The 25,372-nt window shown below is 39.4% G+C and overlaps 1 protein-coding gene across 5 annotated transcripts in view; it reads right to left on the bottom strand.

The window, feature by feature from the left end:
- Positions 1 to 4,865: 4,865 nt before the first annotated feature.
- Positions 4,866 to 25,372, bottom strand: part of ATP10B (ATPase phospholipid transporting 10B (putative)) — a 162,396-nt gene continuing 141,889 nt past the window's right edge. For all 5 annotated transcript variants that reach the window (XM_064520855.1, XM_064520856.1, XM_064520857.1 and 2 more), the window contains 13 exons: positions 24,117 to 24,296; positions 22,981 to 23,548; positions 22,334 to 22,440; positions 21,452 to 21,578; positions 19,734 to 19,918; positions 15,197 to 15,509; positions 13,918 to 13,994; positions 13,265 to 13,390; positions 11,738 to 11,938; positions 9,959 to 10,039; positions 9,740 to 9,844; positions 9,088 to 9,275; positions 4,866 to 7,269 (listed from right to left, as the gene is read on the bottom strand). In XM_064520855.1, coding sequence (XP_064376925.1) covers positions 6,762 to 7,269; positions 9,088 to 9,275; positions 9,740 to 9,844; positions 9,959 to 10,039; positions 11,738 to 11,938; positions 13,265 to 13,390; positions 13,918 to 13,994; positions 15,197 to 15,509; positions 19,734 to 19,918; positions 21,452 to 21,578; positions 22,334 to 22,440; positions 22,981 to 23,548; positions 24,117 to 24,296 — 2,766 coding nt within the window. In that variant the 3' untranslated portion in view covers positions 4,866 to 6,761. The remainder of the gene's footprint in view (positions 7,270 to 9,087; positions 9,276 to 9,739; positions 9,845 to 9,958; positions 10,040 to 11,737; positions 11,939 to 13,264; positions 13,391 to 13,917; positions 13,995 to 15,196; positions 15,510 to 19,733; positions 19,919 to 21,451; positions 21,579 to 22,333; positions 22,441 to 22,980; positions 23,549 to 24,116; positions 24,297 to 25,372) is intronic.

Raw genomic sequence — 25,372 nt, 5'->3', positions numbered from 1 at the left:
AAAATAATTTTGATGTCCAAATGGTTTTGTATTTTAGTGCTCCATCCTTGAATCATCATGAAACCTCCAGGCTGTGAAAGCTGTCTTTGGGATTTTATCAATGATGTTGCCCATTTCCAGGAGAACTGTAGATGGAGTCATTTGAAAGAAATTAATTCTCTAAAGTTCATCACTTTCACTATACATGATTAAACACTATATAATTTAACACTATTTGCTGATAGAAAATCAAAGCATTTGCCCCCAGCATGCTGACATTTACAGCAGTGGGGAACATTTGCACATTTTATGCTTGTAATAACAGATGAGGTATGAAATGGATTCTGATAATGCTGTGAATACCTTGGAAGTCTTGTCATTTATCATAGCATATGAGGTTGCTCTTGCTCGCTATCATTACTCTGTAATATATTTCTATACAGTAGAAGTAAAAAGCGGGTCTATTTTGATGACTAATGGCAGATGAACCTTCAAGGGTCCAGTGAGCAGGTTCTCTTCAAGCAAGATCCATTGTAGCTTTTATCCCATTTCTTGCAATATTTTTTTTAAATATTTGAGTAGAAAAGTGGCTGATATGGATCATCTGTAAGTTTTTGTACAAAGAGATAGATCAGATTCTGTCTTGAAATGCTTTCCACTGCTACATTTCTGTCCAACTATGCAATGTCAGAAGTGACCATTAAAGTGGAATAGTTTCAAGAAACTGCAAATCAGTCTAAATTTTAAGCAAATGCAAGGCAAATGCACATGTGATGCTAGAATAATCCTTTAAAATAAGTTACCTTCCAAATCAGTAATAGGATTTTAAACATTATTTGGTTTGTGCTTGAACTCCTTTATTGAAAGGTGCTGGAGAGTTAGATTCCTTTGGGCTGTAAATTTAAGCATTTGGGTTTTTTTCATCTTAGAACTAACAGCTTCAGGTACAATTCCAGCTCTTTGATGTCTCTAGGCTATATTCGCTGCTTACTGTAAAATTGTAGATTATGAAAAGGAGAACAGGCTGGCCTTAAGAAGATTCCCATCATTCATGTATGTTCAAAATCTTTAAGAGGTTATATTTGAACTTTTCTCCAGCGTTACCTTCCCTCGAAATTAGATTAAAAGCAAAATCATTTTAGCCTACTACATGTATGGGGCCATTCTTTTCAGTCCTCCACACCTAACCCAGAACATAAATGAATGCATTCTTTGTTAATGATTTTACTGAGAAAACACAACAGATAGACCCTTCAAGACCTGAGTGACCTCTGAACAAGGCCTGAGAGTAGATCAAGGATTTTGTTTGGAAATCTCTAGGAGGCCCTGCACATGTTGGTGCTCCTCCACTGGCATTATGGTGCAGTCATGTTCCTGGTGCTAATTTGTCCATCTCCTCCTGCTCTGTCCCATGTACACAAAAACAGAATGAGAAATCTGCTGTCCTCTTCAAATGCTGATTTAGATCATGACGTTACTGCCCCAAGTTGCCTAAACACTGTGAAAGAGGAACCATACAGAATAAGCACATACAGATGTTTGTTCCTTTTAGCAAAATTCTTTAAAGTATTAACAAAACAAGATGGGCTCTAAAAAGATTTCAGCTGAATCCAGCTGATTTTAACTGAGCTCTATTGACCTGACTTCAGACTACAGATTTACATTTGTGCTTTTTTGAACTAAACCAACAAATGTACAGGAGGTTCTAATTTGTTTGAGGTTAAACAGAATGATGCAAGAACAATAGGGAGAAATACTAGCACACAAAAGGAAGGCACCTGCTGTGTTTCTACTTGTCTTCCAATGTACTGGCTTCTTACTTTAAGTATTTTTCCTGTTCTGGTATAATATGTGCTCTCCATTTGAGTTTCTTTGGATGCCCACAATCCAGTGCAAAGATTTATGCTCAATGAGGACTGAGGTACTTGCTGAGCCCCTGCAAAATCCCATAGAACTATAAGCATATTAGTTGTTAAGCTTATGTATTAAGCTTTAAGAGCCCTGTTTTGCTTTCTGGTCAGCTTCAAACTCCTGTAGGGACTGTGGACAAAATTGAGAACAAGATCTGACCAGCTGAATGTACAACCAAGAGCTCTCAGTCAAGTTTCCTGCCAGATTTATCTGAAGCAGTTGGATTATCTGTGGCTCCTATTCCAGCCCTCACCATGGGGGCAATAAACAGTGGCAGAGCAATAACACCTAGGGCCAGGAGCAATGGCACGTTTAACTGCTGCACCTGAATCCAATAGAGATTACGATTCAGCTTTGTGAGGTTGAACTGATGGCAGCAACAGAAAAGGAGCTAACAGCTTGGTCTTTCTGAAGTCAAGGGCAAAGCTCAATTTTAGTGGAGCTGAAATTTCACCTTGACATTTTAGTTATAGCGATGATTATTTATAGAGCTCTGCTAACCCATGTGGTGTAAAAACATAATAATCACACAGGTTCTTTGGGCACTAACGTGGCAAGGAAGCTGCAAAGCATGCCTGAAGGTGGGAATACACTTCAGTAGCTGCACTGGGAAAGACAGATAAATAACCCTTGCCTTCAATGCCTAGAGACAACAGACAATTGCCCCTCTGATATTTTTGGAAAAATAATGATTCAGGCTCTGTATTCAGTCTCAGTCTTGTTGATGTAGCTGGGAATAATCAGGTGCTACTTTGCAAGAGCCAGGCAACAAGTCCTATTCACAGTTGTCTCATGCACTAATAATCACAGCAAGTTCCAATCACCAGCAACGTCAAAAGTACTTTATAGATCTTCAGTGTTATTTGGGCAGCTCTCTAAATCCCACCCTCTGTGATCATTATCTTCAAGAGTCTCTTGTCTCTACGTTTATGTTTTTATTCATCAGTGCTGCTCACAAGTACCTAATCATGCCACATCCTGCCTGCAGTCACCTTACCCCTGAAACAAATAGCTCAGTACTTGCTCCCTACCTCAAACTGTAATCAAACAATGAATTAAGCATTGCAGCACCAGCCAACAAAGTGGCAAAATATATGCACTCCATCCTTGGGCAAAGTGTCTTCTGTGCTGCAGGATGGTGCTCACCTATCTCTACCTAAACAAAAAGTCATTTTTATATTTCTGAGATACACGAGAAAAAAGTAAAAAAGTGGACCCACCCTCCCCTTATCCCATTTGATTCATTCTCGACTTTAGACCAAACAGTTACAGCTGATATCAGATGAAAGGCCACATCTCGAACTTGCTGCACTAAGACAGACATAAATAGAGTTTGAGATCTGTGTGCATCTCCCGCTCCTTGTATTAAAAACATACCAACCCCCCCAAACCCCCAAAACATACAACCTTTCCTTTGCTGAGAACATGATGGCCCTTCGCTGACCACTGCAAACATCCTGGGACTGCATCTGGTACTCAGAAGATAGAGCTGGTAAGTCAGCTCCTGTTCACATGTCTAAGAGACGTCATCTTCAGGTTGTCACATAGGTACAGTGCTGTATATTTCAAAGCAATATTGCTTTTGCAGTATTACTATTATGATAATACCAAAAGAAGAAGCATGCAGTAATGTCACCAAAATTCATTAATTTTAGTGTTTTATACTCTAAGTATATGAAATGTTGAATATCACCATACATTAAAATGAGAGACACCTGTTCTGTTCTGAAGCATTCACATTAGAACTAATGGAACATATATCTTGACATAAGTGTTATTTTAAATATGTCTTGAAATAAAAATAAGTCATCTAGAAAATCTAGTTAGACCTAAACAATCCATTTAGTAAATACCCCTTCTCCCTTGCAAATAAATACATTGGAAGGCTTGATTTCTCACCGCAGGCTTGCATTCAGTGCAAAAAACCTGTGTTTTTTCATCTCTAGATCCTACTCCCCAAAGGAATCAATAGCCTCAGCTAATTTCCCTCATGATCAAAGTGAAGTGCCTGTTCAATGTCTTTTTAACTCAAGGTAGTTAATGATCACTATTTACCCAGGAACATCAAAAAAGATCACACTGTTTAGCAAAGAATATGTGCCCTGAATTATGGCAGTATCCACTTCAGAAGAGGGCTGGTAGCATTCTCACCCAGGAGGTGTATCATGACTCCCGGGGGCGCCAGCTGGGATGTTGAGGCTCAGGCTTGCCTGTTGCTTCAGCTTTCTTCCTTCCTCAGAGATCAGGGATGCTTTCCTCTTTTGGCTTGTTTGGGACTGAAGGCTGTGTTACAGATTCCCCAGGTGAAGGAATCTATTGGATCTTTTTGTTACCATTTACCACACAACAGGATTAACAGACTGGAGGTCCCACTGTAGAACTACCTAAAGCAGCCATGCAAATTTTGCTTCATTGATTGTTTTGACTGAAGTAACTATTTTTGGTTATAGTCTAGAAGCTACTTAGGGGAGCACTATCTTCTGCTTTGTTTATCACCTGATGTAGCATGGAGCTCATGATTCTGCAGCTTCTAGGGTCTATTCTGCTGTGGATCATAAGTAATCCTTCCTTTCTTCCTTCCTTCCCCTTCTTAAGATGAACCCCCCTCCACCATAAACTATTTTGGAACATAAACCCAGTTGGCAGGGTAAAATGCATAGTAGAATAGTTTTGCAGAAGCTGTTGTGAGAAAACATGAAATGAATTCTTGGCTATGAATTTAGGAACCTTTATAGGTCTTCTAGATTTGCTTAAACATAATCTTCCTCTCCATAGTGCCTTTCCATATTTGCTCAATCCCTTTGCACATTCAGATATATCTGTCATCTAATTTTTATGATAAACACTCATAGTGTGGCCTAATAGAGAAATGGACTCTGAAAATGTGGGTTTGCCACTCCATGGGTGACAATAGGAAAATGACTCATCTCTGCCTCTGCTTTTGTGGTAAATCTCACCCCCAACAACATACCAAGTCATGACCGCATTACATTTTATTAGTATGAAAATATTTCACATTTTCTCATAAAATACATAATAAAAAATTGGCATCTTCTTTAAGTTCAAAGGAAATGGACTCTTTCATGTAAAAACACAGCTGGGAGTCATAAAGACTTGATCTTAAGTATTGGCACCTAAGGCTCATTTCCAGCTAGTGAGCAAACATTTGAATAATGTCACACACCATTAAGCGTAATCTCAGCTTTGTCTAATTCCCTTCATTTGTACATCATGCAAAAAATCTCTTTTTAAATTGCCTTACAGCTGACAATTAACACTTTATCAATTACAGTTATATATGTGCTCTCATTCTGGCTACCAGAAATCCAAATGGCAGATATACTACTTGGTCTTGCCTGAGTTGCTTTAAGGTAACATCTTTAAGATTCTAGTTACGGTAATCATTGTAACACATAGAAAGTAAATAAGTATTTGCTAAATAGAGTATTTAAGAGATTTCATACATTGTGATAAGTAGCAAATAGTTAGCTAAAATAATTATTATAGTACATACACAAAAGCCTAAAAACATACTTAAATCAGAGGCAGTGATAGATCCATGAAAGTCCAGATGGCTTGACTTTAAAGTATGGTTAGGAATTCACCGCACATCGTGAAGAAAAACTTGGGAAAAGGTCTTACTAGTCAACATTTCTATAAGAAATATAAAAATCACCTTTCATTGCATTGCAATAGGTAGTGATGATGGTGACATTCTATGTTTTTTCCTACTTCTTGCTGCCCTGAGATACTGAAAAGGATAAATAGAAGTAATACACGACTTGGAACATGTTTTTGTCATTCTACACCATGTATTTACTGCAATGTGATTAGCGATCTTCATATATTAGTTGTGAAAATCTCCGTCACTGAGATTTCCATCAACTACTGAATGAAGCCAACTGTGGGAAAGAGCAGGATCTATACTTGATTGAATGCAGCAAAAGGATACAATAATATAGGAAAGGGAAGGAAGAGACTGTATTTCCAAATGAAAAGCAGGGAAAATTCAGAATTCTAGAATATTGATACTTGAATTGGAATTGGACTAGTTATATCTGTCTATGTAGGTATGAAGAAGTAGACTCCACTTATCCTTGAGTTATCCTGCCAGTTTTTGTAGTTTTGTATTTCCATTCTTCTATTTCATAAACCATTTTCTCCTTTTCTTAACAGTATCAGGTCAAACCTGAATAAAAACACAGAGCTTACTGGGGAGGGAAAACAGACTCTATACTTGATATAGTTGTATATACAAAGTCTAAATATTAAAAAGGAACATTTTCTAGTCTCTTTCAGTTACTGTTATTTTGGAGCTATTTTTAGCACTAGGAGGCAACAACTTTTTTGGTAGAACTGTAATTTTTAAGTTAGTTAGGTCCTTTTAAGACTTTGATATTAAAAGTTAGAGTAGGATGTGTTACTCCGAGACTTGGCTTAATGTGGAATGGGTTTCTTTACTATTGTTTCTGTACTACTTACATGACATAATAGCATTGAAACACCACTAATGGAATTATTCACTATTACTGTGACAGAAAAATGCTTCTTGATGAAAGAAAGTAACTTTGTGCAAAACTGTACATTTCTAAGCAACTATGTGATACTCGTGTAACATTACACTACTGAAACAAGAAGTCATCTAGTGACTAACCCAAACAATATATATGCTTGGGAGAAGTTACATATTGGAGATTGTATTGAAATACTCCAGCATGTCTGTAACTCCAAATTTCTCTCTATTCTTTTGTATCGAGCATTATGGTTAAGCACAAATAGAAATTCTGTTTTCTCTAAGGTATGTTTCTCCACATGGCTTGCATAGCAGAGATACCATGTCCAGTAAATGAATCCCATTTCTGAGTATTTCTTCAGAGTGTCACTGCACTCACAGATCGCCGATGGCTTCTATGGTTAAATTTTTTAGCATTATCTCTAGTTAGTTTGCTAGCATTCTGCCCAGGAGATGCTACCCTATTGGGAACAAGGGGATAATGGCCAGAGAAAGGTCCTGCTGAGGAGTCTGTAGCAGTAGATTCTTCCTCTGCCCATCTATTAAAGAAATAATTGCCTTCTTCAGGTGTCCATTTCCTGAGAGGATTCATTTCAGAGGTGGAAAGTCCCTGGCTATCTGTGTCCCCACGAGACACAGCTGCTGTTGCTCGATGCAAAAACGGTGATACACATAAGTGGTTGATGGTTCGGTCAAGGTCATCATTAGAAGCTGGTGTTGCTATGGGTGCATCAGAAGTAGTTTCTTTTCTTGACCTCCACTTTTGGATTTCAAGATCTTGTTGCTCTTTAGGAAGTTTATCTAGTTGCTGAGCTTTCAGAATCAGAGATGCTCCAAAGGTTCCTCGTAGGGCAAAAATAAAGTACCTGATGAAAGAGAACGTACTGTCTTAGCAGTGGGTTACATCCATAATCACATAACACAAAACCAGCTGCCTGTTTTCCATTGCTCTGAAGAGATCTGGTAAGTTGATCCCTGGATCTTAATGCAGCATGTAACTATACACTTATCTTGAACTATATAGAGTCAACTACACATATGCAAATACTAAATAAATTATGAAAATGGAACCGTTTGCTGAACTGTGCAAGAAAGGCACACAGAAGCTCAAATATTGCAGAAATGCAATATTCATGGAGGTTGAGGTTATACTTACTTATACTCTTAAAAGACACTAAAGAAGGGACATTAATTTGATAGATGACATGTAACTGGAAAATTAAAAAATTCAGCTTGTGGATTTGCTCAGGAAGCAGTAAAATAATTTGCATCCCACCTGCCCTCGCAGGATTTATATAAATATATATATATGTGTGCAGTGAGAGAGCACGCATCCTCTCTCCATGTCATGTCAGCTCCTGTCTGAAAACCAGATCCTCATTTGAAGCATAATTTCCTGATAGGATTTTACTTACACATTTCAAAATAAACGTAAGAAATCTTTGAAACTGCATTAATAACAGTGCTTTCTCTACCTCCTGCTGCTACAAAAAGATTTACGTAAACATATATAACAAATTAGAAAACTCCAACAAGCTAGACTAACTGCAGAAAGAACTTTTAAGGTGATGGACTTTGCAGGCCTGTTTGCACAGGTGGGTGTGGATAAGCACACACTTGCTCTGCCCACGCTCCGGCTGGTCAATCATATAAAATTTCAGGTCCCAAAGCTCTCCAGGAGCTAGCACTGGCTGGGCAACATAGAACACAACTAGCGAAAGCTCAAGCCCATCTCTGCAGATCTGGTGTGGACCATATTTTCCTCTGTCTTTTCTCTCAAGTTGTTCTCTGTGTGTTCTGTGCATGTTGCAGGTGGAACAGGCAGGAGGACAGAAAGGTAAAGGAGAATTGCGCCTTCCACCCTGTGAACTGCTCTCGCTTGCTCCTGCCCTTCCCACTTCCCTTCAGGGTATGCAAGTCATTTACCTGGCGGGCCTCTGCAAGAGAGTTTAATAAGCCTATCTCCTGCATTGTCCAAGCAGAAATAAAAAACTGAAATAAGTGGTACAACTCAGAGAAAGCATATCTGCTTAAAGAATGATTGAAGTATTAAAAACTAAAGTCAATAAGGTTAACATATACATGGGAATAAAATCATTGTTTTTCAAACCACATTTTCTCATAAATGTATTAGAATAATTACTATCCCTCCCCAAATATTTTTCAGACTCAGTCTCCAAAGCTATCTTTATCATACCTGATTTGTGGTGCAGAGTAAAGCTAAGATACTGGATGTAGAAAATTATTTGATATAGAGACACATTCTTAAATTTAGCCTAATAATGCACTGTAATGTACTAAAGAAACAGAACACATTGTGCAACTCTCAGTGCACACAGGAATATCTCAAAGCTTTTGCTCTCTATGCTCAACAATGCTGTGCTCATCATAGTGAACATTTATGTAGCAGATTTGTGCTGGTAAATTTTGCAGCACCCCAGAAAGAAAGGTTTTCCTGATGACAAAACAAAGGCAATAGGTGCATAGTGAGTTGTCTGTGTTTATATAAGTGAATAAATTAATGGTTCATAAACTGGAATATAGAACCCAGATCTGACTTTCAAACTGATCACTGTCTGTGTGCCTGACATACCTCATATCTATAGACATCATTACTGCTATTTCACTCAGATGGCTACAAATCCCCAAAATGAGAACTGAGGAAACCAGTGCACTATTCAAACCTCGGTAAGAGTGCGATGACCGGGGTAATGAGGCACAGTAAATAGAAAGTGGGGTCTGAAAGCTGCCTCTCCATGATCCAGTAGGGAGTGGCGGGAGGGTTGCAGACCACGCAGACCGCGTTGTAGACGACTGAGAAGACGAAGTAAAGCAGCACACTCCCAGTCATCGTGACGCAGTGAAACACCGTCTGTAAGCAGAAGTGCACAACATGACAGCAGTGTATGCTAGATCCTGGCTCCAGTTTTAAGACAGGAGGACATAAGGAATAACTAGAAATAACATATCATGCAGACCCATGCTACTAAAAAGTGCTGCGGGAGAAATACCTAGAAATTAAATAACAAAACAATGGTAGTGGATATACTTCTTAAAAAATGTCAAACTGTTTCCTGCTCATATACTAAAGTATGCAAAAGCTGTGTACTGTCGTGTCCAAAGGCACAGTGGAAGCAAATGCTGCTGCTGTGCCAGAGAAGCTGTTATCCTGAGGCTAATAATCAACTTTGCCACATTGCGTTATCTTGGTGCATACGCTACTTAATTTTGTGATCCAGAATTAAAGTTAATGACTCCAAAAGACAATGCCATGTCTACATGGTATGCTGTGTTCAGAAAAGAGAGTCACACATATAGCACAGGTCAAACACATACCCATGTGTTCATTTCTAGAGCCTGGTGCAAGAGAATGGTGAGGAGGGAGATGGTATTGATGGGGGTCCCAAAGGTAAATACATCTATGTCAGAGCCCTTGTACGTCTAGAAAACAGGAAGAGAGATGGAGAGAAATCTTGACGATTCAGAAGTCAATCTTCGTTTTTTCAAATTTTTAAAGAGGATGAAAATGAGAATATAAATGCTCCATGTACTTACCAAATAGGGGACAAAGAAGCAAATGAGGCTCTGATAGAAGGCATCCAGCATTGTAATAACAAAAGTTGACAGCTTATATATCTGTAGGAGTTTGTGGATAACAGTCATTATAATAGGATGCACATCTCTCTTCTTATTACAGATGTACTTGCTTTTTGTATTTCTACCACTCAGTCTCCTGACTATAGCTAACTAGCCTCTGTTCATGATCAAATGCCTCTTCAGAGGCTGACTTGAAGCAAAGGCTTATCCCTGAACAGGTATTCTCTCTGTGTTGACTACAGAGAGACCTTAGGAAGATTAGCCAGTCGACTAAGGGTTGCAAAGTCAGATGCCATGAATCTCTGCCCCATCCCTCCCCCTAGGACCCCACTCATGTTCTTTTTCACACAAAGCTCTTCCTGGGGCTATAGAATTGGGCAAAAATCTTTTCTTCTATAGCTCCTTCCATCGAAGCATCTACTTTGTGCCATTATGGTATGACCACATGTCATATTTAAACTTATCTTGAGACCTATGGTGACACAGTTGTGGTGGAGTAGGAAGCATCATGGGAGTGACAGAAGGATGGGCCTCTGTTCTTTCAGTGCAATCAAAATGCCAAAGCAACAACAACAACAATCTCTTAAAAATGATAAATAACATATATTTCACATATATGTGAGGTCCAGCAGCTGCTAAAAAAGGGAATGGAAAGTCCTGCAGAGAATGCTCAAAGTCTGCATTTCTACAACCAGGTTTTTAAAACATCAGGAAAGACCGTGAACCACTGATGTTCATCGGTGCTAAAAATCACAGTCTGTGATTAGGAAAGTAGCTGTTACGTAAAAAAAGAGTGAGAGAGAAGAATTCCTAAATACTGATTAGACTGGTTTTCTAAACTTAACAGGCAGTTTGAGGAAAAATTTTAATATAATCTCTTACGTATATTTCTTGAGAGGTAGCGATTCTGATAGTCAAAGTAAAGTAAGTAAATAAATGAAGCAGTTCATACTCAGAACAGCCTAGACACCAAACTGACAAAATCCTTTGTGTGTATTAAAAAGTCTATTTCTGAACATGAGAGCAGAAAAAAAAGGCCTGTTGTTCATTGATCTAGCGTTTTGAGTTTCCTTGTCACTTTCTGCTGCAGTCTTTTTAACAAGCTTTTCCTCTAGGACTCCTCAGTAGGCTGAGGCTGTTCAAAACACCAAATCTCAGCAGAGTTCGATCAGGGACCAGCTAAACTCTCTCACCCTCAGTTGCTATATTTCTCATACTTTTTCATTTATTTCTCCCTGTGCCCTCATTCAGAATCTTTTTCATGTATATAATTGGTGTATATATATCTATATATCTATCTGCTCCACCATGTTTCTTTAGATCAGCAACATCGAATGTGCCTAAAATGAAAACCTCCCAAACCTTAGGGTTTCAGTTCACAGGGCTGTCTCACTAGTACATCGCTTCATTTACTATAATGCAGCCTGCTGGTACCAAACTGGATTGTGCCATATACTTAACTGCTGAATAAACCTTCCCATTTATGTTTTCCAACCACGAACAAGCACCCAGCTTTGCTCCCACAAAGCAACTCCACTCACGTACCCTCACTAGCTCTTCTGACAGCTACAATTATACCCTCTCTTAGTGGACATGAGCAAACAAGAAACCACAAATGGATAATTTGGTTCTAGGTGAGTCTGAAGCTTTTCTCTTCCTTCTCTCCCCACAAAACCAAAAATAGTTGTGGTCCTTTGGCTTATCAACCAGTTACTTCATTAAGCAATCAAGACATACCTCTGAATTTTGCCCATTCTTGTATAATTCAGGCAAACCTAGGAGTGTTTCTGCAGAAACATCTCTATCGAGGATTCCAAAGAGAATAGGGGGCATCGAGGTGAAGAAGAGATTAAAAAAGATCATTTGCCAATAATCTATCATGGTGGTACCAGAGAACCCACAGAAGAACTGGTACCAGAAGAGCAGGTTGACGTAGCTCTGTGGGAGAAACAAATACAAAACCAATGTCATGGTACAGGCTGAACCATGGCTCTCCGCGCATGCAGAAATGCATCCTTCCCACTGACATGATTTCATTTCGCTCCAGGCTGTAAGGGCCACAAAGCTGTGCCTCTCCGATATGTCCTCTTCTCTCACATTGTCCCCCACTTCTAAAGCTGGTGTGGACCCTTTAGTTGGCAATGCAAAGATCGTTTATGCCCCTCGTCATTCCCTCTATGGGGTCTATACAGCACATAGGTTTTTAGCACTGTCTCCCAAGAATACATCATTTTGGTTACAGGTACTTTCAGTAGATATCTCTGCACTTTATTTTTTAAAGCAATATATCTGAAGTATTTCACACCAGTTCAGTGTGATACATTTTTTAAATACCAGTTAGGTTTCTTTAAGAAAATTTGAGAGAACAATTAAACAAATTGTTCATAGCACCAGATTTTTAAATCCTTTTACAAGCCAGTTGTCAATGTGGAATCAAAGGCCTCTTGCTCTCTAATGGTACCAGGGAAATAATAGAACAGCAGAATCCCAATCTGGAGAGCTATTTCGTATTGCAAATAAATATCCTTTGAACTTTGAAAGGATGCCCAGTCAGGGGAAAAAAAAGTTTCCATTTCCATTTCCATTATAAATTTTTACACTGATAAGACATAATCCTTATTCAAAATTATTAAAAAAATTAAAATATGGACACTTTGAATTCTAAGTAAATAGTTTTTCATGCTCAGAGTGTATTTCATGTCAAATTGAGTTGTTTGCACAGGCTTGCAGAAACTGTATTACTATCAGGTTTATCCGCTTTACATTATTCTTCAATGCACAGCTCATTTGCATATACATTAAATTTTTAATAAAAACACCAGATATAACTGCATCACTGCTTGCAAGCGGTTCCTATTAAATTAAATGCAAAAATTCAGAGGTTTCATAGGCAACTGTTTCTCAGTACAGAATCATCTTCTGTATTCTAGCACTAATAATCTGCTGTTCCTTATGCAAATTTTATTTTGAGGCTCATGGGTATTACTAGAAAAGTTTCTTGAACTACCATATAAAAGTTACTAAACCTTGAGTCCTTTTTCCCTCTGGAATAATACTATTTCAGAAGATATTCAGATCTCACATTTTCCCCAATGCTTTATGTAGCACATTACTAAGAATGGGGGAGCATACTGTAAACCTGCAAAGTGAAGAAACAGGAGTTGCAGTTTAATAAAAAGTAAGATGGCACAGCCTACAAAAAAACCCTAATCCTGGACTTAACCCTTTCTAGAATGAAGACTTCCAGAATCTTTATTATCTTACCACATTCTTGTAGAAAAAGTAAATCACCATCTTTGCCAGACGAGCATAACACCAGTGTCCATGGACGAGAAGCAGTTTTTTGAGATGCTTAAATCGTGATATTGCAAAGTCACTAGCCATCACAGCCTTTGGTTAAAAGAATGGAGATTATTTCACAATCTATTTTCCCACTCAGTATAATGATATTTGAACATGGACGTTGAAACTATTTCCTACTATTGCATGTAGTAGGAAAAAGACTTGAGAAAATGACTGGAGCTTTCTATCTTCCTAGAACCCTCAGGCTTAGGAAAATAAGGAAGGGGGATATGTGGAAAAGAATTTGGGGCAGAACACTGAATGAGAATCAAGAGAATATGGAAATGCTATAGCAGAGATGACTCAGAAACCAGATGTTAACCTATCACTGGACAGACATCTGTTAATTTTCCAGGCTTATGAACAAACACATATTTGTCCATGCATGCTAAATGTTGGCTCAAAACACTCTTTTTTTGCTGGACCTGTAATTATGGACTGTATACTAATTTATGACAGTAATGATGCCAACTTGCACCGTTAAGATGACACTCAGAGTATAGCACCTCTATAAAACTTGTGAAGCATCAAGAAGCCACTTGACAGAAGAGGAAAGGAAATAAATGAAGGGATACCTGCATGCCTTCTTGGCCAGATATTCCAATTCCAACATCAGCTGCTTGAATCATACTTACATCATTTGCCCCATCACCTAGAACGGGAAGACAGGAGGGAACAATAAAGGAGTGAGAAACATTACATGCCTGTAGTAGAAAAATAATAATAAAAAAATCCCAGCTGTGCTGTTAAACACAGACCACTCTATAGTAACATGCATCTTAATTAGGGTAGCTGATACTGGGGGTCAAGCAGTCAAGAGTTCTAGGCTCTAACGTTCGTGGGAAGATCCTCCTCCTTAGGAGACCTGGTTCCACTCATGCTAAGTCTGGCATTGGGCTTCGCTGGGTGCTGGCGTGGACACCCTGACAGCATCCACAATTGCTCCATTTTATATGTTTTTTCTCAGAGAACTCCATGTGTTCAGCAGCACACTTTGCAGCACCCCACTTCCCTGAATTCTCCAAATTATATCATAAATTGTAATGCAGTCGACAATGTAACAAGCCATTTTCAGAAGTTATTCTGCTTATTTCAATTTTCAGCAATATGTTAACACACATAACCAAATTTCCGTGGAAAGAACAGCCATGGTGGCCTGCAATGTGCAGATTGAATCAGGTTAGCTGGTAAAGCAGAATAAATGAAGTGGAAAATCGAAGGTTTGTATTTTGAACTCTGAAGTAAAGCAAGAAATTTTGAAATACAGACTCTTCCTTTTCTGATGTGCCTTTTTTCGTCTTTTTTTTTAGTTTTAAGTTGTAAAATATCAATTCTGCAAGGATTTTAGTGGGATCACTTACTAACACTGCAGTAGGAAACTCAAAGCATTTCACATTATTTGGAGGTAAAAAGCAAAGGAGTCAGTGCTTAATGCTACTCTGGGGATAACAATGTTTTCACTGGTTGGGAAAATCTGGTAGGAAAAGGGCTTTATAAAAACACAAAACGGCAACTACTGTTGACTGCTTTCCTTCCCCCACCGCTAGGACATTCTGAAGGGAATATGCACCTGCATTTGTACTGGTGCGCATGAGAGGGACTGCTGGGAGATTTTGAGTTTGGACTGCCTTCATCTTGCTTAAACAGGAGCCAGATTTGCTCACTGAAAGCTGGAGAAGAACTTTTATGTGGTTATTGATAGGGAAAGAATAGCCAGTACTATTTTCCCACTGTATCTAGCTGAAAGGAGGCACAAATCATAGCATATACAATATATTCCATACATTTTCATAACTCTTAATGAAAGAACCTGCTTCCCACTTTCTCCTGTAAGGGACTTCAAAAGCAAGGTACCTATTGACAGGGTCATCACTTTAAGCTGCCTCCGGACTAGCTTGACCACCATGCTCTTCTGGAGAGGGGTGGAGCGGCAGCACAGGACCGAGCGGCAGTGCTTCGTCAGGGCCAGGAATGTCTTTTCCAGGCCCCCCTGGAAGATGACGTTCAGCGTTCTTCCATCAATCACCAGTCCAAATTCAGGAGAGGGGGCCCCAGGGGCTGATAGAGATGTTGGGATAATGCCAAAAAATTTCCTCCGTGGTTTTTCAACATCGTAACTCTTCCTCACTTCTTCCAAGGTTAAGTTCAAGAGAGATTCACAAGTTTCCTGTGAGAAAACAGAAGTGATTCCAAAAATAGCTATCTGCATGTCTCTTTAGAGCAGAGTACCTTACAAAATGTATGTATGTATAATCATGCCGATATGGTTAAACTTCCAGATAAACATTAGGGAAAACTGACTGAGAAATGCACTAATTCATCACATTGGAGACTACTTCAATGACATCATCAAATCCTTTGCTGAAAACACTGCACATCTTATCAGCTATTTAACTGCAATAAGAAATTATTTTAAAAGAAAAGCACATATTTGCATTAGTGGTGCTGCGAGTTCAGAGAGGAAAAAGGTACTGATTATATCTTTCTAAAGGAGATTTTTAAAGCTAGTTCTACTGTGAATTAAGTGAGCTATTCCAGGGTTCTTTTTCCCTTCAGAAATAAATATGGTAGAGAAACAAGAGGTTCAGATTTTCAAAACTACCTCGTGACTCTGACAGCTTGGCTTTTTCTAGGTCACAAATCAGTCACCTGTGTCAGGGACAGAAAAAAACCGTCCTATTGCCCAGCACTGTTCCTCAGACACAACTAAGTCTTTCTCCCTCAGCAAATTTGCCTCATTTTCCACCAAAGCCTTCTCTCAGATGCACACAACCCTGACTGACTTAGCACCAAACAGAAACAGATTTAAGGGGGGCACTTCTACCTCTCCCATATGGATCTCCTAATTTGGCACACCGCTATGAGACACAACTCAGAATCATCTAAAAGTTACTTTGCTGCCTGCTTGTACTAACAGTCCTCTTTCTGTGGCATGGCATTGAATACCTGAGGAGCTAATCACTCCCTTTTCTACCTTTCCTGTCAGCTTTACTGAGTGATGATTCAGTTCTAAAATGTTATTTTCACTTTATGTTGCATAAGATACATGTGTAGGATGTTTGCAAGATTTAAATTACACTTAAGTGGGAGGTTCTGGAATCAAATGTACCTCTGACTTCTAATAGAAACCTGCATCTAGCTTGCACACTAAAATCTAAAAAATATCCAAGCAGCACCATCTTCTTGTGAACAGACCAAAAATTCCAGATTTGTCTTGACTTCCATTTTAAAATTAATCCCCCCAAACTACCTACTTGTGTTGCTTCTTACTAGAAGATATATGACTTCTAGTGTTTTGATAAGCTGCTGTGTTCAGAGGTGAAAATAAAGTCCCTTCTCACTAAAGCCAGCTATGGTAGTTCCTTAACTGTTGCCCTTGACAGTCGCCATCTCTTGCTGTTGGCTCTCACTTCTTTCTCAGCACTGGAGAAAGTTGAGTAAAAATTTCTGGGATGGAGGAAAAAAGATTGGGATGATACAATGCTGAAAATGGAATTAGGCAGCAAAAAGAACAGAAAAAGACAGTGAAAGATTTCAGCTGCTTAAAAAACAGAGTTTTAGCAAAAATCAGGGTAGTATGAAGTTAGTTTGATTTCTTGCAGGAACGGGCAAGAGGTCGATTTGGTGTGGAAAACAGCGCACCCTCAGGGTCCTAAAAAATTCTCTTTAGTGCCCAAATGTGCACATTTATCTTTAAGAAGCTAAAGGTCAAAATGGTTAATGCTGAGAGGCCACAATACTAATATATACATCCATGCATATATATATATATTTGTAAATACGTGTGTGTACACACATGCACAGATATACACACACACAAACACACATATGCGATGTGGGTCATCTCACTGTTGCAGCCACATAGTTTCAAGCAGCCATAAAGACAATTGTGACATTTTAAGTGACTACAAATGTGTTATTACTGCTATAGCTTTACTAACAAAAAAGCTTTTCAACCTGAGAGTGCTTTTCAAACTGTTAACCCAGAATCCCCTGAGGAAGGAGCTGCACCATGCTCAGTGCTTGGCCATGAACACACACAAACACCCAGTAGAAAGCAAAATTAACTGTAGGTACAAGGAAACATGGTGATATGTCTCACCGGATCCACTTCATTAGCTATAACCCTTTGTCAAAGGGTTTATCCTTTAATGGGTATTTAGCTTAAGAGTTAATTTTATCAAAGTTAACAGGCTATTGTCAAAGGGATAACCCTTTGCATGTATTAATTGTTTCCCCTGCTGCTGCCATTGGAAAGCTCTTTCAGAACCAGTGTCTTAGGCTTTGGTTTGAAAGGGAGGGAGGTAAACGTTAATGTGGAGTAAACCCAGTGCTCAGTGAACCACACACATTTCACACAAGCGCACAGATGGGTACATTTTGCATTTGAGTCTAGACCGGCTGCAATAGAGTGCAGTAGGTTGCTGCTTGCGCCTGTGCTTCCCAGAGCTGAGGTGGTCCAGTCTGCGGCGTCACTTCTCTGACAGAAACCATCTTCTAATTTCCATCCTAAATATATTCCTTCTGCCTTCCCTTAAAGCAGATATGCGTATCAAATGAAATTACACATTGAAGCAAAGAATGTGTTCCGTGCCAAATTCCATATCATCTTTGCATGTTTCCCTATATCCGTGACATTAAAAGAGAGAGACGTTTGTATAGAATTTTATTCTTGTCTGGAGTGCTACTAACTGCAGACAAAAGCAGCTAGAAAGTAGGCCATCTAACTGCTCTATACAATTGCCTATCAAAACAAAAATACTCAGTATTTTAGCATTATTTAATCAATCCTCCCTACAGCTTTATAGAGAAAGGCAAGTAGATTTCACTAATCCACCTTCAGGGGTGCGGAGGAGGCCAAGATAAATGACTTTCTCCTTCCAGAAGTGATGGCTGTGCAGACCAGGCTGCCCAATTCTCCAATCCACTTGAACCTAGCAAGGTGCCTACCGTCCCTCCTCACCTTCACACCTACCCAAGGAAAGTGTCTTCTCATGGTAACTTCCATCCCCACTGAGTAAGGGCCACAAATGTATCTTGGATAAAAGGGAAAGACCAGCAGAGCAAAGCGGAGCAGAGCAGAGCAGAGCAGAGCAGAGCAGGGCTTCCCAGGAGGCACCGCAGAAGGAGGACACAGCGCTTCCCAGAGGACACGCGGCTCGTGTGGGCAATACAAGAGCACTAGCAGCAAAGCACAGAAAGAGGGCAGAGCAGCTGGCGTCCTGGGGCCTGCTTTTGGACTTTGCATGTAGCCAGTCTGACTTCTCCTTAGCGAATGGGTCTGGTTTAGCCCCAATGCCTGACCCTGCTCGTTCCTATATCCATCCGAAAAAGCCACGTCCCCACCAGAGTGCCCAGAGAAGCGTGAGGCGGGGCGACGCGTGTGGCAGTCGCCATCCTGCTTTCAGAAAGGACGGCATGGTTTCCTGGCACCCTCTTGTTGCCTCCCAGTCTGCAAAAGCCATAGTGGCTTTTCTGGAGCTTTTTACCTCCACCATCCTTAATGGCATTTACTCTGTTCAAAAGTTTGGGCTCCATTTTCTCTCTTCTGTTCTGCAGGTTTCAGAGCGAGCCACAGATTGCTCCACAGACTGCTTGCTGTACTTTGCATTTGTCCGAGTCACAGGAGCTGACAGAGATGCCCTTTAAGTGCTTATCCTCATTTTGGACTATGTTTTCTTTACCCACTGCCTGCCTGTCTTAATTGCCCATGGAAATACAGGGAATATCTGCACGCATCAACACTATGGGTACCAGTATGGAGTGTCAAGAAAATGATTGCATTTTTAACAGATCCACAAGAGCTATTTTTAGGATTCTGAGAAGGTAAAATGCTGCTTACAGAAAATGATGCTGGATTAAACTGTTCACTAGTACATTTCTGATTAAGCCTAATCCTATTAGGGAAAGTGCAACTATAAATTTCGGAATTTAATAAAATATACAACTGCATATTTTTTCCAGACTGACTCATATAGTATTTTCCAAACGTCTTCTTAGAGATATCACCTGGAGTTAAAATATCACTTCAACTCAAATTTCCATTGCAAGGAGAAAAGCCAAATATCAGTATTACTAAGGAATCAGGCACTTAAACTGCGTATTACCCTTCTTTCTAAAGCACGCTATTCAGGTCATTTTTTAAAAGATCATTTTCCTTTAGAAAATTCATTATATTTTAATCTAATAAACCTCATCCACTACAAAGCAGCCATGGGTTCCAATGCATCCTGATACCTGTGCTCTCAAGAGTTTATGGCCTTCTCCTAAAGCTGCCATGAGGGTTTTTGGTTAGTTGAGTTTTCTTGTGTTGGACGCTGTATGAAGCAAAACACTGCCAAGCTGCAAGCCACGAAAAATAGAAGAATTCTCTGTATTTCTCTGTACTCACCTTATTTTCAGTGTTAATGGTAAAGACAGTGTCTCCTTGGTTCAGAAGTTTACAAGAATACGCAATGTTAACTGCTGTTTCCTGTTTGTCTCCTGTCAACACCCAGATTTGTATCCCAGCTTCTCGAAGAGCTGCAATGGTGTCAGGCACTCCATCTTGCAGCCGATCTTCAATCCCTGTTGCTCCTAGGCAAATGGGAAAAGAAGTAGTGAACTAGGTTTCTTCTATTGGGTAATCACATCACCCCCTCCCCCCCCCCCTTTTTTTTAAAAAAAGGTCTTTGACTTCAAATCATGACCCTGCACTTATCAAGAGCTGAGCCAAGGTATTGTCCAGGAACTAAACAGAGGCACAAAATCTACATTTGGGTTAAGATCTGAACATGTCAGCTATCAACAATTTCTGGCTCTTCATTTTACTAAGTGCTAGAACGACGCATTGCATTTCTTCTTAATAATCCAAAATGACAACGTACTGGCAGAGGAATTACACCATATGCATTTTTAATGTACCGCATCAAGCCCCATCATAGCAACCAGAAAAGATGAACCTTGACTATTTAAATGAATGCTATCCTATTGCCAAGTCTGATGCTTCACTCATCAAAGGGAGAAGAAAAGGTACAGTAAATTTTCTTTTTTTAAAATGTGCAAACTTAAAAGCAGATGCCTACACTCATCCTGAAGGAAATCACCATCTGAATGTCACAATATTTCTCTTTTTCGCTATTCCACTAGGGGTCAGTTTGAAGATGCTGTAACTGTGACACATTAAAGATAGGCACTGATTAAAGCTAAAAGAATAGTTTTTGTGAAATGAAGTATGAAACCATACACAGCCTTTAGAGGTGGCAAGGGTGACAGATTTTGATAAGAGCTGCGTTGCCTCTTCTGTGATTCCTCTTATGGCATTTACTGTTATTACTATAATTTTTTAAATCACTGCAGAGATTATAAGAAGCCATAATGCTAATAGCTTGCAATTACAGAAATTCAGGATAACGAATTATGGGCACAGACTGTACACACAGAAAGATGAAAATTAGGCAACCCTGAAAATCAAAATCTTAAATAACAAAACATTTGGAAACAAAATGGAAAAGAAAGCAACAAAGTGCTCCCTAATTTAACAGAATAATGTTTGTAGATACTATGGCGATGCGTGATGCACAAGTACCCAAAGAGGTAACTTTTAACACAAAATATCACACTTTTACAAAGTGAAGAAAGCAAACATGACAGAATGCAATGACAGCAGAAATTCGGCAGCAGGAATGCGTATGTGTGGACAGCAATTTTAGTTACTGTCTTTATCATACAATTTTACAATTACAGAAATTTTCTTGGAGATTTTGCTCAAAATTGAAGTTAATATATACTGTTTTATAGATTTATCTAAGGATACAGATGTGATTGAATTATGGGCACTACATTATCTGCCACATGTCATCTGAGCCACAGTAAGAGCCAATATATATGTTCTTAACTCATGGCACAGGAAAGTTTCAGCACACTTTTTCAAAGTTACTGCTGCTCAAAACACACACAAATTTGTTTAGACACTGTAATTGGATTGTGTATCCTAGCCCTGAGACTTCCAAACCTCCGAGGAAGACTTTTTGATATAAATTAGTATAAGCTGTTGTCTGTCTGATTGCCAAGAATATCACAGGAGAGCAAGTGATACTTCACGCAATGACAATCCTTATTTTTAGCTACCTAGCAAGGTGAGCTTGGTCTCCAGATGCTGCGCTGTCTCCATTAACAGCTCATCTCTGTTGTCAATGGCAGCTTCTGCCTCACGACGAAAACTGGCCCATTTTTGAAAGTCATCTTCATTCAAGACCTGCATAATGGAATTGAAGAAGAGCTCATTTCAAATTCAAGCAGCAAGAGAAGGATGCCAAAATTTTGAATGGCAGAGACTTAACTCCTATCCAGGCTGGTAAAATACTGTATTGTCTTTAAAATAACACAGACTTTTCTAACAGAAGATTGCGGGAACTAAAAGCAACAAGAAAAATAGCCTTGCCTTCCTGTTTGTCTGAACGGACTATAGCTAAGACTTAAAAATGTGGCCAAGAGAAACTATTGATCACACAGTCCTTAGCTGGGACTCTGAACTGGAACACGCAGTTTCTGAAGGTTGTACTACATTTCTCCAGTGCTTGAATATGACCTGTTTGTTGCACAGAGACAACTTCTGTATTAAAGTATCAGGCTAAAATGTACTATCCTAGGCTGAGGGCAATGTTTTTGAAAACTGAATTCCAAACAAAACAGAAAAAAGTCCGTCTCCCCTATGAACTTTTTCTTTCTTGCTTGGAATCACTCTAAATAAGTTCAGCTAGAGTTATAAGAGAAGCAGAAATTAATGTTTTGAGACTGACCAAGAATCCATTATCCGCTCATCCCAGTTAGATACTGAGGAAGAAGACGGTAAAAAAGGCTACAGAACAATCAAACAGAGGGACAGAAAAATGGGCTCTAACTGGCTTGCTCTCTGAAGCAGTAAGACTTATAACCCTTACATTTTTCTAATAAACCTGTTGGCACACACACAGCAGAGCTATAAGCAATATTAGGCTAATGCCCTCTTACCTTCTTAGCTATGCACAGTGTTCGTAGGCCATCACGGGCATAATAGTCCAGGTGTTTCTGTGTTTTATCTTTTATTCTTCTCATTCTTTTCTGTGCATTAATTTCAGCTGTGAAATACAGCAAAAAGTTTCATATTTTAAGCACAGATCATTTCAGACCTAATGACCTAAGATCAAAAAGGAGTAGGCATTAGAGAAGACTGGATGCTAATGTAATAGCAGTTCCTTTCACAGCCCATAAGTATCGGCTATGTAATCCATAAGCCAGAAGTAAAGTTCCTTGTTTCCTTTAAGATCATATTACTTAAGTTTTTGTTTGTTTTTCGTTTGTTTGTTTTAATGTTATAGCACCCTTGCTGACAAACTGAAATACAATGGTCAGGCCCTTATGACAGTATTATTGCAAAATACACAATTCACATGGGTTAGGGCCGTCAGCGAATCTTAATTAGCCCATTCCATATTCCAAGCACTACTCAGGTTAAATAAACACCTCAGCTCTTGATCTGCGGGCATACCACTGTAGAGAGCGTATTCTTTTTTATAATCCTAATGGCTAGATATAATATTTTATGTGGAAAAGAGTACTGTAAACTTCTAGTGCCTATTTATAGGAGGCATAACAGAAATGGCTCACTGGCTAATTACCTTTGGCTGGGTCTTCCAGTAAGTCCATTATAACAGAGTCAGCTCCTTTTGTGTAGACGACGATCTCCTTGGTTAGAGGGTGTCTCACCACAACCGACATCCTTTTCCTTACCGAGTCAAACCCCAAGGTGTAGAGAATGTCGAAAGTCAGGAGGGTGCCCTGTGGCAACCGCACGGTCACCTGCTCTGGAGTCCGGGACACCAAGGTAAAACTGTACGCCTGGGCAGCGTAGACAAGAGCCGCCTCATCTGGGCTCTCAGCCTCATAACAAAATTCTGATGGCAAAGAGCTGTGAGAAACAGATTTAAACACCTCATCCAAGGAAGCACTGCCAATATCCTTGCTGCCCTTCCCATGACTGCCATAGCAGTCATCGCCGTCGTCGCAGCAATCCAGCGTGGCCAGGCGCTCTTCCGTGCTCTTTGCACTAAAGCTAGCTCCGAGGTCTGAACTGGACTGAGACGATGCAAAAGATTGACTGAGGCTTGCTAATTTTAGCCGCTGGAATATCTGATGAATCCTCTCCAGGGTGATTCCTGAAGGTTTTATTTGTGGGGGGATTGTAACCTAGAGATATGAGAAAACATTGGGTATACTATGGTTAAAAATAAACAAATGTGAACTACAGGATGCTTTCCAAAACCTCAATGTCCTTTGCATCTAAATGACAATAATAAAAAAACAAATGATGCAACTTCTTTTTCTATTTAACCAGGGTATGGGACTTCAGTAGAGGAATCACAGGTGAGTTGGCATCCAAATTTGATGGTGATTTGGGTCTCTGCCACTGAAGCAGTGATAGAATGAAGCCCCCTGTAATTCTGCTAATGGCCCGAGAGATCAGAGAAAATCCAGTACTCAAAGGATTTCTTACAGTAAATATAATCTAAAATTTAAAAGGAAAACTGCAGAAACCGTCGTGGCCATAGCTATTCATCAAACATAAAGAGCCATGTTAGGCAGTGATATACACAGGCAGTGAAACAGTAGACATTATGCAAAAGGTACAAGAACTAGAGGAAAACTCCAAAACAAGGCATTTCTCACCATCTCAGGTTTCACTGAACACTGCTTTCTATGTTGTTAAATGGATCAAGCAAAATTAATTTTCCTCAGAAACTTAAAGTTAGATTACCCTTTGTCTTGGCTCTGTAGCTGTGGAGACCACAACTGTATTACAGATAGCAAGGGCAAGAAAAAAGTCAGTAAGGGATGTGGCAGTCTTCATATCTGTAAATGGAGACAGATTTTCAGTCTGGAGCGTGGCTTCTCTCACTCTCCTCAACAGCCTGCTATCAGGAGCCACATCCTTTTCCTGGAAAAGAAATTACTTAAGTGGGTTATTCCCATTTATGACTGTCCCCACTGAAGATCAATCACCTTCACGGTTTCTTGTTGCCTCTCATTGAATTTATACCTAGAATTATGTAAGGTAAATAACTTCTGTACCTAACCTCTACGAGACAAAGATGCAGTTCTGAAGGCTGCATAAATAGATCACTAAAAGGAAATGCATCTTAAAATAGAAGGCAGTTTCACACTTTTATTTCCTTTGAGATCTCCTAGAATCAGAACAATCTACACTATATCCTCAGACTTTGAAACTGCTGACTACTGCATTAAAGGGCATTCCAAACAGAGGTGGATTTAGGACGCCCCATTTCAGTGGGGCAGCTGATTGCTACTTCAGATGAGACTATATTTTGCACATTACTTTTGGTTACAGTAGCATCACTTTTCGTTTCTAAAATCATTTTGCTTTGGATCCAAAAGGAGAAGCCATCTCAAACTGTTCTTCTGCACCTTTACAATAAATAAATAAATATATATATACCTCATTTGCTCCTGAAATGATACTGTAATTCTACTACCACACTCTTTCTAATCAAACCTAAATTTGCAAGCCAAAGTACTTAACAGTGTCACTTATCTACAATTTAATCTGATGTAGGGCTATAGGAGTACTACTCTTAATGGAAATTACATGTTAGCAGAGTCTGGTTTGGATTTAATTCAGGGCCATATTTAACAAGAGCTTCCAAATTTAAAATACAAACCTTCCTGTGAGCCAGCACTTTTGGATGACTTCTTTAAGGAACTGGCAAAATGATTTAGCTCCTTTCTAGGTCATCTCAGCTATTACCCTCTACTCTTTCAATCTGGCACAGTTTCCCGAAGTTCCCCCAATATGCAATAGCAATCAATCAACCACCTTCATGGCTGTGTTGTGCTGAGCTGCATTTGCTGCATTGTAACTCCTGCTTGCTAAAGTGAGCAGTGGTTCTTAAATCATCCTAATAATTGAAAATAAATCTATTACTCATTTTGCAGCACACAACTCAATTGAAATCCAAAGACGGAACAAGATTATGTACTAACATTCTCTGCTGT

This window comes from Dromaius novaehollandiae, chromosome 15 (assembly GCF_036370855.1).
Source record: "Dromaius novaehollandiae isolate bDroNov1 chromosome 15, bDroNov1.hap1, whole genome shotgun sequence".
In the NCBI taxonomy this organism is placed as follows: Eukaryota; Metazoa; Chordata; class Aves; order Casuariiformes; family Dromaiidae; genus Dromaius; species Dromaius novaehollandiae.
This window is presented reverse-complemented; position numbering and strand designations above follow the sequence as displayed.